Below are 17574 nucleotides of genomic sequence, written 5' to 3' on the forward strand. Positions count from 1 at the left end.
AGTGTCTCTGATTGTCCACTTGTTTATTTTATTGATTTACGCGTCTTTTATTATATTTATAACGCATATACTTTCATTCACGTCTTTTTGGCATTCTCTCTTTGTATAAAAAATGTTTTTTTTTTCTTTAATGCAAACATAGAAATTGATGTCTGTCCCCAGACATGGGTAAGCAGCATGTACGACTGTTTGTATTAATTAAAATCAACCATTTAGCATGTCAATTTGCATATGGAAATTGCAGAAATGAATTCGACTTACCGGTGCTTGACGGAAATTGTCAAAATGATTTTAATTAAAAATTGTAATCAAAAATTTGTTAGAGGAATGAGTTAAATGGAAAGGTGAAAGTGTGCTATACTTTTCAAATACAGTTTACACATACATATGTACATGCATCTAGGTATATGGTATATGTTTGTAGTGGCGAGGCGCAAAGGTGGAGTGGATGTCTTCCTCTGTCTCTGCTTCATATGTATATACGAGTATGATGTGTGACTTATCGAATTTGGTCTTTATTCGTCGAATTATTTTCTCCAGTTGTAGACTGTTTTTTTTTTTTTAATTTATTAATTTCTCCATATTTTTGACAATGGAGTTTCCTTAAAAATTAATTTTCTATTGCCAAGTGAATTCAATTTACCAAATATTAATTAATTAATAACAATAAAACAAACAATTTCCTTTTAAATCATATATGATAAATCATAATAGGTTATTCTTAGCTCTTACTGAAAATACTAAGAATTTTCCAATGAATAAAATTCTTATTACATCATCTACACATTTAGCTATTGCTTATCTGCATTGCTCTAATAAGAAGATATTTCCGTGCGCTGAAAGTATTTATTAATTTTCAAGCTTATAATAAATGTCAGAGCTTTCATAGTTTATTAGTATTTCCTTTCTATCAAAAAAAAAATTACTCATACCACCCGTCCAACAGACGCGGTTTCATTGTGCAATTTGCATATGACGCGAAATCAAATTGCAATTAAATATGAAATAAATGGTAATTTAAAAACACTCTGATTTTGTATAAAATTATTGTGTTATCACGTGGTGTTTTAACTTACGCCGCAAAGCAGCTTAGTACTTTGAGATTTATGTCAAACAGGTCGTATGAGTAACAAATACAATGCAGGCAATAAGCTATTGTTGTTTTGTTATTATCGGGCGCTTATTTTTTATTTTGAAAAAAAAAAAATCTTTTACATTTTTCAAATGCTAGGCGTAATTAGATATAAAATGCTCATACAACGCATTAAAAGCAGATTTTGCATATTTTCGAAATATTTTTTATTGCTCTTTATATTTATATACATCAGCTTTGGATTCTATGCAGATACATATATACTACTATTATATATTAGATACATATTCTTGGATTATGGGAAATGAACTGTAACTTAAAAAAACAAAACACTGGCCAGGCACGGTACCTGCATTTCTTTTATAGAGGCAGCTGACAGCCAGCTAACAGTGATGTTACCTTGCGACTTTCACATCACAACGCATCACGGCGGGAGTGTCACCTCAGCACTGGCTAGGCACGACGCCTGGCTTTCTTTTATAGAGGCAGCTGACAGCCAACTTACAGTGATGTTAACTTTCGGTTTTCACATCACGGCGGGAGTGTCACCTCAGCACTGGCTAGGCACGGTGCCTGCATTTCTTTTATAGAGGCAGCTCGCAGCCAGCTAACAGTGATGTTACTAGGCAGTAGGCAGCCAGCTTACAGTGATGTTAACTTGCGGCTTCCACATCACGGCGGGAGTGTCACCTCAGCACTGGCTAGGCACGGTGCCTGCATTTCTTTTATAGAAGCAGCTGACAGCCAGTTTACAGTGATGTTACTAGCCAGTAGGCAGCCAGCTTACAGTGATGTTAACTTGCGACTTTCAAATCACAACACATCACGGCGGGAGTGTCACCTCTGCACTGGCCGGGCACGGTGCCTGCCTTTCTTTTATAGAGGCAGCTGACAGCCAGCTTACAGTGATGTTACTAGCCAGTAGGCAGCCAGCTTACAGTGATGTTAACTTGCGACTTTCAAATCACAACACATCACGGCGGGAGTGTCACCTCTGCACTGGCCGGGCACGGTGCCTGCCTTTCTTTTATAGAGGCAGCTGGTAGCCAGCCTACAGTGATGTTACTAGCCAGTAGGCAGCCAGCTTACAGTGATGTTAACTTGCGGCTTTCACATTACAGCAAATCGCGGTGCGAGTGTCACCTCAGCACTGGCTAGGCACGACGCCTGGCTTTCTTTTATAGAGGCAGCTGACAGCCAGCTTACAGTGATGTTACTAGCCGGTAGGCAGCCAACTTACAGTGATGTTAACTTGCGGCTTTCACATTACAGCAAATCGCGGTGCGAGTGTCACCTCAGCACTGGCTAGGCACGGTGCCTGCATTTCTTTTATAGAGGCAGCTGACAGCCAGCTAACAGTGATGTTACTAGCCAGTAGGCAGCCAGCTTACAGTGATGTTAACTTGCGACTTTCACATCACGGGGGGAGTGTCACCTAAGCACTGGCTAGGCACGGTGCCTGCCTTTCTTTTATAGAGGCAGCTGGCAGCCAGCTTACAGTGATGTTACTAGCCAGTAGGCAGCCAGCTTACAGTGATGTTACCTTGCGACTTTCACATCACAACGCATCACGGCGCAAGTGTCACCTAAGCACTGGCTAGGCACGGCGCCTGCCTTTCTTTTATAGAGGCAGTTGGCAGCCAGCTTACATTGATGTTACTAGCCAGTAGGCAGCCAGCTTACAGTGATGTTAACTTGCCACTTTCACATCACAACACATCACGGCGGGAGAGTCACCTCAGCACTGACTAGGCACGGTGCCTGTATTTCTTTTATAGAGGCAGCTGACAGCCAGCTAACAGTGATGTTACTAGGCAGTAGGCAGCCAGCTTACAGTGATGTTACCTTGCGACTTTCACATCACAACGCATCACGGCGCAAGTGTCACCTAAGCACTGGCTAGGCACGGCGCCTGCCTTTCTTTTATAGAGGCAGTTGACAGCCAACTTACAGTGATGTTACTAGCCGGTAGGCAGCCAGCTTACAGTGATGTTAACTTGCGACTTTCACAACACATCACGGCGGGAGTGTCACCTCAGCACTGGCTAGGCACGGTGCCTGCATTTCTTTTATAGAGGCATCTAACAGCCAACTTACAGTGATGTTAACTTGCGACTTTCACAACACATCACGGCGGGAGTGTCACCTCAGCACTGGCTAGGCACGGTGCCTGCATTTCTTTTATAGAGGCATCTAACAGCCAACTTACAGTGATGTTACTAGCCAGTAGGCAGCCAGCTTACAGTGATGTTAACTTGCGACTTTCACATTACAGCAAATCGCGGTGCGAGTGTCACCTAAGCACTGGCCAGGCACGGTGCCTGCATTTCTTTTATAGAGGCAGCTGGCAGCCAGCTTACAGTGATTTTAACTTGCGACTTTCACATCACAACATTATTATTATTTATTAGGAAGCATGCTTGATCTAGCGTTAAGACCCAAAACTGTTCTAAAATTTTCTTCTATTTCATCAGAAGGCTACATACGTTCTTATTTATACACATTTTTATATTAGTATGTAATCCATATATTTTTTTGTAATCAAAAACTTCTTTTCTTTCTCTAAAATGCACATAATGTCCCAATTTCAAAATTAAGTTTTTTTCTCGCCTGCTCAATTAAGACACTCTACTAGCTCAACAACAACTCCGCACATTTTATTGGCCGACAAGTGAATGCACTCGTTAGTTAACTTTAAACGAATTGTTGTTAACTAATCAATTGGCGCAAATGCATGCCGTGCGCACAGACCCATGCATATAAATATTACTATATGGCACGAACGAAAACACAGGGTGTTCTTTCCAGATATATAGAACTTCAGTTTCAATAAAAATACAAAAAATTCAATAAAAAGAGTGATAATTGACATGACATCTGGTGTTTGTACTAAATTTGAAAAAACTCTCTAGGCGATTCTCTCAGTCGATATTTGTATCACATTCTCCAGAAGAGATATGCTGTTTTTTTTAAGTGGGGGGAAGCATTAAAAGACGGAGTGCGGTTTTTTTTAATCCGCTAAATCTAACATATTGCCAATTTCAGACTCTCGCACGGAACCACCTGGTTACTTCGTGGGAGTGATAAGACATTTAAATCTCCACTTTGGAGGATTCAGTAAATGCTGGTTTCTAACTGAGCAGTCACAGCTGGTTTATCAGCAGTGCCAGTAAAACAGTTGACCAAGCACATTTCTAGATGCGAGTTGGGCGACAGAAGTTTGCCAAAATATGTATGTTGATCATGGAACCATTTTGCACTGAGGCATTTGAGAGCCTCTTGTCTCTCCAGAGCTGTTCGCTTGAGTCTTGGCACGGTAATTTTCCAAATCATATTAAACTAACATAAATATCAAACTCATGTATATATTTTGACAGCAGGTCTGTCAGCATTTCGTCTGTGAAATTCTATATTTCTCAAAAATACACCCTATATAATGTAAATGTTTGGTACATACATATATGTATATGATTGGTATATGCAAGCTTGTAAAGTGGCATTTGAGATGAATGCGCTTTTCCAGACGCTTCAAATGAAAATATATTAGTTAGTTTTTTTGGACTTATTTTAATACTATAACTACTTTATATACTTCTATATTGTACATAGGTATGTATACCTCATAGGGCGTTGAAAGCTTAATTCGACTATATAATTGCCAACTGGAGTACCTGTTATTATTTTTAAGTCGTGAATCTCAGTCGGATCTGGATTCCTGTCAGATATAAGAAATATGTGCTAGTCGTGCAAATACAAAGAGATTCAATTACTCTAAATACTTTCCTCTATCTAAACGTCTCTCCCTACTTCTTTCTTAAAGAATTGTCTCAAGCTAATATAATAATCAAGTCTGTGTTCTTTAAGAAAACCAGTCATAATTTAGCTGAAGATAATTTCTTCTCCACTAGAACAATCATCGATAAGATTTTTAGAGGAGAAATCACGCAACGCAACCAAATAGCGTTTAGATAACAGGTCAATTAAAAAGTCCCTGGCCAGACTTGTGGCTCTACTAAATAGAATGCATATGATTTTTAATTAGCCCTAACCTTCAAAAGGCGCGTGTATAAATTTGACATCTGTCGGCTCGTTAGTTTATGAGTTACATATATCATTTTGAATGTACCAACTTTTGTTATTGTCAATAAAATTGGATAAAAAGGAATTTCATTTGTTGATAAGATATTTCCTTTTGTTGGGAAAAAGTACAGTTGAAGAAAAAACTTGGCTTGATGACGAGTTTCCGGACACTGCCACAAGAAAATCAACCATCAAAGATTGGTATGCTAAGTTTAGAAGGATGAAATGAGCACCAAAGATGGTGAGCGCAGGGGTCGCCCGAAAGAGGTTGTTGCCGACGAAAACATCATAAAAGTCCACAAAATAATTTTGGCTGACTGTAAAGTGAAATTGTTCGAGATAGTTGAGACCTAAAGATATAAACTGGACGTGTATGTCATATCATTCAAGAATATTTGGGTATGAGAAAGCTGTGTACAAAGTGGGTGCCGCCCGAGCTCACCTTTGATCATAAACAACGACGAATTAATATTTCTGATCAGTGTTTGGAGATGTTCAAGCCTAATAAACCGGAGTTTTTACTTCGATATGTGAAATAGATGAAACCCCCTTCATTTTATTTTGAAGTCCAATCGACAGTCATCCGACTGCAATGCACTCGGTGAACCCGCTCCAAAGCGTGATGGAAAGCAATGTTATGGCGTCTGTATTTTTTGGATGCGCGGGGAACAATTTTTATTTACTACCTTGAAAAAGGTAGGACCATCAAGAGCGACTATTACATAACGTTATTAAAACGTTTGAAGAACGAAATCGCCGAAAAATGGCTGCATTTGAAGAAAAAGAAAGTGCTGTTTCACCAAGTCAATGTACCGTGTCACAAGTCAGTGAAAATGATGAGAAAATCCACGAATTGGTCTTCGAATTATTTCCGCATCCACCGTATTCTTCAGATCTGGCCCCCAGCGACCATTTTCTGTTCTCAGATATCAAAAGAAGTTTCGTTGGAAAAAAAATTTCGTCGAATGAAGAGGTGAACGTCGAAACTGAAGCCTATTTTGAAGCAAAAGGACAAATCATATGTACTAAAAAAAACTGTATTTAAAAGTGGCAGGCTCGCTATAATCAGTGTCAGCCTTGAAGGAAACTATGTTGACTTAAAAAAAAAACGAATGTTGCCAAAAAAAATGTTTTACTATGGTAGGCTGCGAATTTTTATCTTCTATTGTCCTTGAGAAAGCTGTTTGCGTCGCTTCTATTCAAACCAGACTACCCCACTTTATGACAATGCGTCGCTTCTTTTATATCAGGACTATAAGCGCAAGCGAGACACCAGTTTTTGACACTGTTGAATTGCAACCCGTGGAGGTTTCTGCATCGCGTTTTAACCGTCAACGTAATATGAATCGACTGGTAGATATCTGAGTCAGAGGAATAATTGAAACAGTTGACTTCACCCGGCGTACATATTCGCAAGAAAGCGGAGACTGTCTTATCGGTCGATAAAGTGATAATCCATTGGTGACACAAGGTGTGATCTACATCGACTACTTAAAAAGAGTCAAAACGGTCGAGAGGGTCTACTCAACCACATTATTGAGCCGGCTTGATCTCTCATAGTAAAGAAGCTGCCCTATTTGGCGAAGAAAACGTGTTCTTCTATTATGACAACGCAAAACCTTAAACCTTCGCTAATGCCATGGCCAAATTTATCGAATTGGCCTACGATTTGTTGTCCTCAGCACCGTATTCCCCATATCGGACTCCCTCTCTTTGCTGCCAAGCTTGAAAAAAATCACTTGCCGGACAAAAATTGAAGCCGAAAGAAGGTCTTATCGCAAATTTTATCGTTTTTTGTTTAAAACGCGTCGCAAATTGTTAACTTTGCGATTTTTTTTTACTACCAAAGTATTGAAAATGACCCGCTCTTGCTCGGCTAGTCTGCCCGCTTATGTACGCATAAATTGAAGCGCCGCCAATTGCCTGCATATCAAAGTAATCAGTGTTCTCAGTATCCATTCATGATGGAATGGAATGATCGCGTTTATCGACGCTCGTTAACCAGTCAATTGAACGATCGATCGATCGTTGAATCACTGTGACGTAACCACTTGCACTTGTACATACATATGTATATAAAATACTATATACATATACTATATATACCGGCGCGTCGTCATGCTTTTCTGGGTCGCACTGCAGAATGCCAAGCATGGAAATGCTTCATTTTCCACATTCGTGGATGCGTCAAGGTGGCATGCAATGCGGTTTTCCAGCCACGCCAAGCAAATAAAGGCGGCATAAATAAATAAATTTAAATACAGCGTTATTTGCTATGCGATTTCACGCTTAGGTGCTGAAGGTTTGCACTTTAATGCCACCACTCAATTAACAACTAACAACTAACTAAGTAGAAAACTAATATTTTATGCCCCCAAAAATAAGCTAAAAAAATAAAGTTACAAAAAGCTTTAAGTTAAGCAAATAGCGCATGTAGAGATAACTTGATACTGGAAAATCCACCACAAATTAGACGACTTAATTAAACCATAAAAGATTGATTAGCACCAGCGCGCAAATAGCGGACTTTTTTGTGTTCAATAGTGCGGGTGTGACTAAAGTCATGTTGCTTTCATTAAATACCACTTAGTAGCGGCATAAAATATGCCTGCAAATAACAGCCTACCGACCTGCAGTAATACACACACTTAGATATAAGCTTCATATGTAAATAAACGTACTTTCAAAATGACACGTACACACATTGTCGTTGTGTTGTGTGTGTATAAATATAATATGTTGGGGACTCTGTACAAGTTGCCACCGAAAAACCCTAAATGAAGGCTATGCATGAATTATTAAAAAAGGACTTACAAAGGTTCGTAAATTCTATGCTCATTTCACATGTGGAGCAGACTTTGTATGTACTCACCACATGTATATATTTACATATGTATGTATATGTGTATGTGTACAGCATGTATGTGCCTTTGTTTGGTTCACAGCAATTAGTGTTGCTTGAATCATTGAAGTCAGGAATAAAGACTCGATTGTATTGTCGCTGTGAAATTACGTCACACATGTCAATATGACGTGAATGGATGCAGATACTAGCGTTGCTCTTGGCGGTTCTTGCATGTCAGCTACAGTGAACGCTAGAAGTGATCATTTAAAATAGTATTTTTTTCTAGTAGGAATCATCGAATGTCGGAGTGCGCAACTTCCATCCGCTAAACCTAACCTACTGCCATCTCTTGCCTCGCCCACGAGGCCACTAGACAAAGTATTACTTCATGGGAGAAAAGAGGATATTTAAGTCTCCTCCATTGAACGGACTGCATCAGTCAGTCTAATAGATTGTAAATGTCTCAATCTTTTCATAGTTAGAGCTGCGGCTTTGCTGACAGCTTTCCATTTTACAGCGGACTCGCGCACAAGTGTAGTCAAATTTTTCACCGAGAGACTACCTTCAAGTGTATAGTATAAATTTCACCGGATGTATGCTATAGTATGCCGATCTTAATATACGGAGCTTTTACCGCTGCCTTGGACAATAATCCATTCCAAATTTTGTGAAGATATTTTATTAAATAAAAAAGTTGTCTATACAAAGGTTTGATTGTGATCGAACAGTTATCTTGCAAATATATGCTATAGTGGCGGATGAGCAGCTTCTAGTAAAGAAAAGAACGTATGCAAAATTTCAGAGCAGTATCCCAAAAACTGGGGAATTCGAAGTTTCTGTGTTTTTTCTTAAAAAAAAAGTAGAGAACCTGAAAATGGATCACTCTTTACGAGAACTATATAAGAGAACCTGAAAATGGATCACTCTTTACGAGAACTATATAAAGAGTGATCCATTTTCAGGTTCTCTACTTTTTTTTTTAAGAGACAACTCAGAAACTTCAAATTTTATGCGGAATGTTTACTATCATTCGAAAGAACAATCTTTGCTACTTACTTTTTGAAGATTATCTGTTTCAAAAGTTGCCCGCGGCTACGTCTCAGATGGTCCATTAGTTGAGTTCAATTTTCGATGAATCATTCGAACGTTTAGACTAGTAAGTGGTGGATGCCACGCGCGATGTTTTGCTCCAAGGCCTGAATTGAAGCGGGATTGTCCGCATAGACTTTACACATGAAATCTCTGAAAGTAAAATTTTAATGCTGTGATATGCCATCATCTTGGTGGCCAATCGACCGTCACAAAACGTGAAATTATCTACTCACCGTAGTGTTCTCTCAATAAACCCATTGAAGGGTGCGATATGTGGGAAATGTCGCCGTCTTGTTGAGCTTGTAGAGCATCAAATTCAGGCATCAAATTGTCGATTATCATGGCGCGATAACAGGTGCCTTTGGCGGTTGTGTCGTCACCGTCAACATTTTTGAAGAAAAATGCACCGTCGATTCCACTGGCCCACAAACTAGACCAAACCGTTGTTTTTTCCGATGAAATGACAGTTCTCTTTAACTTGCTCTTCGTCCCAAATGCGGAAATTTTGCTTGTTTACATACCCATAAAAGGAAGTCATCGCTGAACAAAATTTGGGTCGAAAACATGGGATCTTGAAGTTGAGCGGTGTCAGTTCTTGTACATTTTGTACGCTTTTAATTTAAGATCTCGACGTAAAATGCACCAAATTGTTCCACACGTCAGTTCGAACTGCTACGAGCAGCGGTGAATCGACTCTCCACGGTCTTCGTGTACACTCTCAGCAGAGGCTGCTATATTTTCCTCACTGTGTGATCTATTCGGTCGGATATTACCCAAATATGAATGATGGGTGTTGATGTTATCATTCCCTATAGGCAGGAACATATAATAATAATTTGTTGCTGGGTCTGGCCTACATTAGAATCTCCCAGCTAAGCTCCCGAGCTTCTGGTGAGCCACTATCGCTGTGTAAGATCTGGCGTTGGCCAAAACTGGCTGCTTCTGGGCTATTGATTTTTTTTGACGGTCCAATTGGTGACCGTACAGGTTCAAGTTGAGCGTTTTGCAGTATGATAGCAGCTTTTAGTGAATGATTCGCTGGTAAATCCGCCAAAACCTTCCTGAACTGACTTGGCCACCATTTGCGCTGATTTACCTCGATTCGACCAGGCTTGATGCTATCTTAAGGGATCCACTTTTCATCACCACTTCACGCTTCAGGGATGGCTCGATGGAAATTCGGTAAATGTGGCTTTTTGCCTTAACTCATGTGGTACCTGTATACATATACATATGTACATTGGGCTCTTTTGTATCCAGCTTCAAAATTCAAAAGATTCCAGACGGTTTTTTGTGCAATGTATAGCTCCTGGACGGCTAACTCCCGAAACCGTGATCAACATTGGAAAACCCGTGCATTATCTATACATCGATCTGGACGGTATTTCCATCACATTCAGTAACACTTTCACTGACTTTTATTTCTCTCTTATTCAAAAAAGATTTTTGATCAGCTATATTGATTTATTAAATACTGACCTTGAACGCACTTCCAAGTCTGGTCGCAAACTACTGTTCGATCCTTAATGCTGGAAATTTTAAATACACAGGTGTTTGATGAAACCTCAAAATGTATTCTTGTGCAATTTTTTGACTACCTGTATTATGAATCTAGTACATATCGATGTATATACATATACTTATGTACATATATGTCTGCTCTCATCGAAAATGAAAAGGGTTACGAAAGCTCAAGCGGCACACTGGCTGAAACAAGTGCAGACTAGTGTATGAACATGGATTTTAATCAACTGAGTGTATGTAAGAACATATGTATGTATTTATATCCCAGTAGAGCAAATGACAGGCCAAAACTAAACTAAAAGTTGTCCTGGACTCACTAAAAAAAAAACATTTTGACATATTTTAATAACAATTTCATAAACACCCTATACAAAGATGACAACGCCTAATCCAATTTTCTATACACTTTTTATAAACCTCAACTGGGCTGTGACCACCACATTCGGGTACAGAACCTTTCGCTCTATTCAAAAGGGGGTCTCTCATCCGAAACTATTTTGTTATTTTCATTGAGGGTCTTCTCACTTTAGCTGTTTTTTGACTATTCAGAGTATACTTGGTCACAGCGTACGACCTTCGGAATGAATGTTTGCCTTCTCACTTTAGCTCGCTTTCAAACGGATATTTTTTGGCTACCATCCAAAGGATAGTTGGTCTAAGACTGGAAGTCGTGAGCTGCTTGAGACATATGTAAAATAAACGATTCTGGCCACTCCCAAATGAATGGCGTGAACTACTACAAGTGGATCCATCCTCCTTCTCGAAATTACTACAAGAATATTTTCTATCGCTACAGCAACAACTATGTAGGATGGTCAGTGTCTCCAGCGTTTGCGCGAATCGGGTTTTTCTGTTTCGAAAATAGAAAAAGCACGGGGAGTATACTTGTAATTAACCAAATATAGTATGTTATAAATATATACTTGAAGTTCATATTCAGTGCAATTCGGATTGTTCGGTTTCGTTTTCGTTTTCATATTCACTTTTTCAAGGATTTCAGGACCTATCTGAATTTCCAGGCTGCTATAAAACATCTGGTCCGAATTCCACTACTGCGTTTGAGTATATTCGTATATGTCTTACAATAGTATATCTGATTAATCCTGTATACCTACATATTTATACACATTATGTATGCTTGCATAAAATATATGTGTGTTTGCTCGGTCTTCTGGTTGCAGATATGGTGGCCACATATGCACACATATCTTTTTGCATATTCTTTTTTATGCTTTGAATTTGAAATTCTTTGATAAAATGGCAAATTTGCCGCCACATAAAAACAAGTTTTGATGTTCAAGCTAAAAATACTCTTACCAAGCAGGAGTGCTCACTAAATATCAGCTGTTGTGTGCTTGCTATGTCAACACTCACTGCTTTTATAATTACTTATGTAGGACATGAGCATCATAAGTTGATTAATAATTCCATATATCATTATATATGTAGAAATATGCAAGCATACGGCGTTTGCGGCGAGGCACCCCACAAAGTCAAACACGCATTAATTTTAATCCAGCTGTTGACATTTTGCTTAGTAGCAGCATTGCAGGAAGAAGTTTTTTCTTGATACCGCCTGCTTCTACAAACATTCTTGTGGTCACATGACTTTCTTGTCGGTTAAAATGCCGTTCATGAGTATATACATAGGTATACTCGTTCTGTATAGTCCATAAAGATTCCGCGAAGCAAACGACTAAATACGTTAAAAAAGTCTCCTACAGAAACCGATGTGGCAACTTCAGCAGATTAAGAAATTAGTAGACGTTGTCTTCCGGCAATCATCAAAGCTTAAATGCGAATACTAACCGGGGTGTAATGAGGAGTGAATGGAACCTGCAAGGAAATCATTACATGAAAATGTATAGTATAAACCCTCCTGACTTTATATGACTCCGTCAGTATCTTTAGTTTCAGATTCGCACCGAGGTCTAGTAAAAGCAAATACATTATTTTTTTAATAGATGCTTTTGCTAATCTGTATCTCGTGTTGTATGAAGTGATCGGTTTATGGTTTCCGTACTGCGCACTTTCGTACCAAACATTTTTAGACAGTTTTTGATATAAAAATGGTATCGATGTATGGATGTCATACCTCATGAACGGAATTTCCATCACTAATGGCTGTAGAATCGCAAAAAACTCAATCTATTTCTGAAGCGGATGGTTGTTAGGTTAGATGACTGATCTAGAGTGCTCGCATATGGACTCCCTTATGAAACCATAGAAATGAAGAACTCCTGTGTTCGAAATTAGTAAGACCTTTAGTAGCCAATATAAATTAGCACAGAATGTCTGAAAGTATACGCTCCCAAGTTCCACAACTAGGGAGAAGCTAGCCTTACTGAAGGCAAAGAGATCACTAGATTGATCTTGGGCCAAAAGGCTGTTGCGACAGTACATATACCGATGGTGGCCCAGCGCTGGCTAAGTTCCTGCAAGGCCCGAATATCCAATCGTAGAACACAAGAGGATACGGGAGCACCGACCCGCTCCCATTCTACTGATTGCGGTTCTATAATGCCTTTCTTTGCCAGCTCATAAGCTTTACAATGTCCTGTGATTTCGCTGTGGCTTAGTACTAAGCGGATGGTTACTGTTTATGAAAAGTGGATCACTTAGCATAATGCCAAGCGAAACTGGTCACTAAGAGCTTGCGCAAATTATTATGTGTGGTGGGATTGTCAAGTAATAATCTATTATAAGATGCTTTCGAAACATCCAAACTGTTATTTCGGGCCTGTACGATTGAAAATTAGATCGTCTGAAGTAAGGAATCGGCCAGAAGCGGCCAGCTTGGAAAAAAAGGAGAGGAATTGTGTTGCATAGGGTCAACGCTGGGCCAAACACATCGATAGTGTCTTGTCAGAAGCTCCGAAAACTTGATTGGGAAGCTCTTATGGCTCCACTTTATAGTTCGGACCTAGCCGCAATTGAATACTACTTGTCTATGGCGAATGATTATGGTGAAAAATTTCTCTTAAGAGAAGCTTGGAAAAATAAACTGTCCCAGTTATTTTAAAAGACAAAAGAACCAGGGTCCCTATGGGTATGTAGTTTTTACTTTCTTGTGTAAGTTGTGAAGTTGTTCGTCTGCTTTTGACATTTTTTTCTACACTTTCTTATGGTGAATTGAGCCAGTTGTCTTTGGGTATTGCTTAAAAATCCCGAAGAGCTCTCATAAAAATTAGTTATCAATTCGATGACGATCTGATTTCATTACTCCTCCGATTTCTTACAATAAAAATTGGATTACATAGGGAACTATCAGCCACCTAGTAGCAAGCAGTGCCGTCGAATGTTTTTTTAGAAAGGAAAAATTTACAAAAGTTATCAAAAATTCTAAAAAGAAAATTATCTCAGATGACTGTCTCTAATAATATCAATACTCAGTGTTCAGGAAAGATCGGTATGCCTGAAAAAATAGTTATAGTATATCTGTCAGTTCCGCCTATTCGGACTAGTATCAATTCAGTGAAATCTGGCGAAAATTCTGTTGTACATTGTGACAAAAAATTCCCGGAAATTAGAAATAAAACGCAAAATATTAAATTATTCGTCAATATTTATTTTGTTACCTTTAAAGTAATCCCCTCCAGATGTAATACACTTATGCCAACGATTTTGCCAGTACTCGAAACGCTAAGCACCTTTTGGGATGGCCTTCAGCGAGTTTGGTTTTATTTTTTTCGATCGACTGAAAACGGGTTCCAAGGAGCGGCAATTTTAGTTTGGGGAATAAGAAAAAATCACGCGGAGCCAAACCTGGTGAATCGATGGCATTCATTGCGTTTTTGACTTTAAAGGCAGTCAAAACCAACTCTTATTGAAAAAGTAGTAGTGGGACGAGTCGAGCAAGAACGCTTTTCATACCCAAAATATGCACTAAAATTATTCGAACGAACTCGCGAGAAATGTGGAGCTTTATTGCCATCTTTCAAACATTTGCTTGACGATTTTCAACCACCATAAGCTTCACTTTTTTAAATTTTCATCAATTGAAGAGTTCGAAGGTCGTCCGGAACGAGGCATGTCCTCAACGATCTCTCCACCGTCTAATAATATAATGAAGGGCGGTATATTTAATAAAAAATCAAGCGCTTCAATCTAATCAAACCCACTGTAAATATGAAATTTATTTGTCAGTTATGTTTGTACGCCGCGTGGCAAATCAAGATGCATATCTTGTTTAATGACTGCTGTTTTGGTTTATCAGGGTTTTGGGAATTATTACACATAAACATACAAACATAGCTGGAAACCTTTATAAGTACATTAATATACATATCTGCATATGTATATATGTACCGCAAATAAATAAATATTTATATTTGGCAGCCAAGGCAATCAAAATAATTTTATGGTTGTTTGTGTATGATTACTAAAAATACATACATATATATATATATGTATATACATAAATATGTACTGTATGTTGTGCAAGAAATGTCAAATAAATGCTTAGACATTTGAATTCGCGAAAATTGGGAGCAATTTACTTCGCCAATCAATTAATATTACGATACCAAAAGTCAGGAAAAGCAAGTCTTTAACAAACACGAACACTTCTACATGGGCGCCAGGCAATTTTTGATGTACTATATAACTGTATTTAGTATTTCCTGTAAATTTGGAGCAAGTGAGAGGTGGTTAATAGCTAGTTAATAGCTTTGACGTAAAGGAAAATAATAAAAAATGATTCCACTAACATGTACACCGGTTCATTATGACTGCAGAGAGGACGCTAAAATTGAGCTTTACCATAAAGAGATGATGAGAGTTTACTTGGAATTTATCAACGAGTTTTTCACCCATGTAAGACTGCAATTTAGACTCAACACTTGACCCAGCAATGCTCCACCTCTTTGAACTGTTCTGAAAATTCTGCAAGTAACCTTCTCATTTGAGCCAAAATGCTGCAAGCCAACCAACTTCATCATGTTCGGAAACAAGAAACAGTCGAACATATCTTAGCCAATTGGACGAATTTGGCCTTTGAGACAGTAAAGTTGTGAGCCGTTGGGCTTTCAAAGTGGTAGAGTACTTTCTTGTTCATGCAACTCGCCGTTTAATCGTCTCAATAATTCGGCATAGTAGAGTCACCATTTTTGGGTTCGCCAGATAATCGAAATAAACCAACTTTGTGAATCTCAGTAAATGATTACCACTATCTTTTAGTCTAATAGGGCAGTTTTCTTCTTCTTCAGAGACTTGAACCACTATTTCAAATATTCCTTGGTCTCTGGTGACTTTTGGACCTTCGTTTCGTCAATGAAACCACGCAGAAATTGCTTTGGATTGCGCTGCAACAGTGTCAAACCCTGGTTCTATACTGTCCGATAATATGAATATTTGTGGTTAAAATGACGAACGTCTTCGCGAATATGTTTCACATGCCAAACCCTGATTAAACTAACTTAGTGTATGACATCAAAAGATCCAGTAATTGGAGCTAAAAATAGCTATGCAACACACCAGATTATTCCAGTAACCAACACATGGCACGGCCCCTTAAATTATTTGAGCTCGAGCTTGGTCGGGTCTACAATGTCGCGGCATCCATTCGAGGGTTCTTCAAGTTGACACGAACTTGAAATATCGATTCATGCCCAGTCTTTCTTTTCGTTTATATTAATAAAATCCATTCTAAAAGCGCTAGGTCTTAATTGGTGGTAGTATGGTTATATATTTACTCGATTTTGGTTCGTAAAGTTCACCATTACTCCAGATTCCTTAAATTTTATGCAAAAGTTGTCTCTATCTCTGCTTGTAACTGTTGATTAGAACTACAAAAAGTGTAATAAAAAAATGACACGTCTTTCTTTACATATTTACAGTGTCCGGAAAATGATGTACCCAGTCCATATAGCAACAGAGAATTGCGTAGAAACCTTATAGCATTACCGTTGAACTCATCGAAAACGCAAAATGGCGAAAAGGTACTTAGCAAACTTAAGAGCACTCATATATACATACGTATTTTTGTATAGCGATTATGTCTGTCCTTTTAGCCCTTGGTCAACGAGAATGAGCATAGCACCGAAGTGATCTTTTACCTGCTTGAAGCGTACAAAAAGAATGAAAAACTGTGGAATCCCAATCATTCGCAATACAAATACAACGCAAATCGTAAGATGTTCGAGGAATTGTCGCGCCCACTATTGCGAGATATGAACTACTCATTGGACGGCTCAGAGATCTATGCGATCATTAAGAGTCTACGTTCACGCTATCGACTAGAATTGGCTAAAGCGCGCGAACGCAAGGGCAAATATAAGACACGTTTCAAATATTTCGAGAAAATGGAGTTTCTCCGTGATATTATCGAGAATAAGCGTGCTGCACGTAGAGTCAAGGTACGATTAGTTGAAGAAAGCCACCTTCTGCCTTACTAAGTACATGCTGTATTGAACTCTTTCAATGTGTTGTATTCCTCCTCATTGTAGAAACAATTAGATACTGATAAATCACTTGATGAAGACTGCACAGAATCGACACGTTCCACACATAATCGTACCGTACTTACTTATCTTTTGGACGCATTTCGTAGACAGGAAGCGCTCTGGAATCCGCAGCACCCCAACTACTTACTATGTAATAAGAATGAACTGATGCGTGAGATCTCAATAAATTTGCTGCTGGAGAAAGATGTTAACATGACCGCCGATGAATGTGCCACCGAGATACAAAAACTACGAACGCGCTTTCGGCGCGAATTACGTATAGTACACGAACAAAAAGGACTGTATGCGCCAAAATTATGGTGCTTTGAACAAATGGAGTTCCTGCAGAAGATCTTCGAGGATCAGTTGTGCGATCGACTAAAAAAGGTAAGCCATTTTGGTTATATGCCATGACATAGTAGTTCAGTTGTGATTGATCATATATTTCTATGTATGTTTGCCAACATTGAGTTAAATAAGGTTTTCTTAATCGCAAG

The 17574-nt window shown here is 38.7% G+C and overlaps 1 protein-coding gene across 1 annotated transcript in view; it reads left to right on the forward strand.

Annotated features, from left to right (window-relative positions):
• LOC109579569 (uncharacterized) overlaps positions 1-17574 on the forward strand; it is a 50004-nt gene that overhangs the window by 25390 nt on the left and 7040 nt on the right. Inside the window, exons 2-4 of the mRNA XM_049451838.1 lie at positions 16472-16573; positions 16646-16990; positions 17081-17464. Of these exons, the coding sequence (XP_049307795.1) occupies positions 16472-16573; positions 16646-16990; positions 17081-17464 (831 nt within the window). The remainder of the gene's footprint in view (positions 1-16471; positions 16574-16645; positions 16991-17080; positions 17465-17574) is intronic.

This window comes from Bactrocera dorsalis, chromosome 3, assembly GCF_023373825.1.
Source record: "Bactrocera dorsalis isolate Fly_Bdor chromosome 3, ASM2337382v1, whole genome shotgun sequence".
Classification (NCBI taxonomy): domain Eukaryota; kingdom Metazoa; phylum Arthropoda; class Insecta; order Diptera; family Tephritidae; genus Bactrocera; species Bactrocera dorsalis.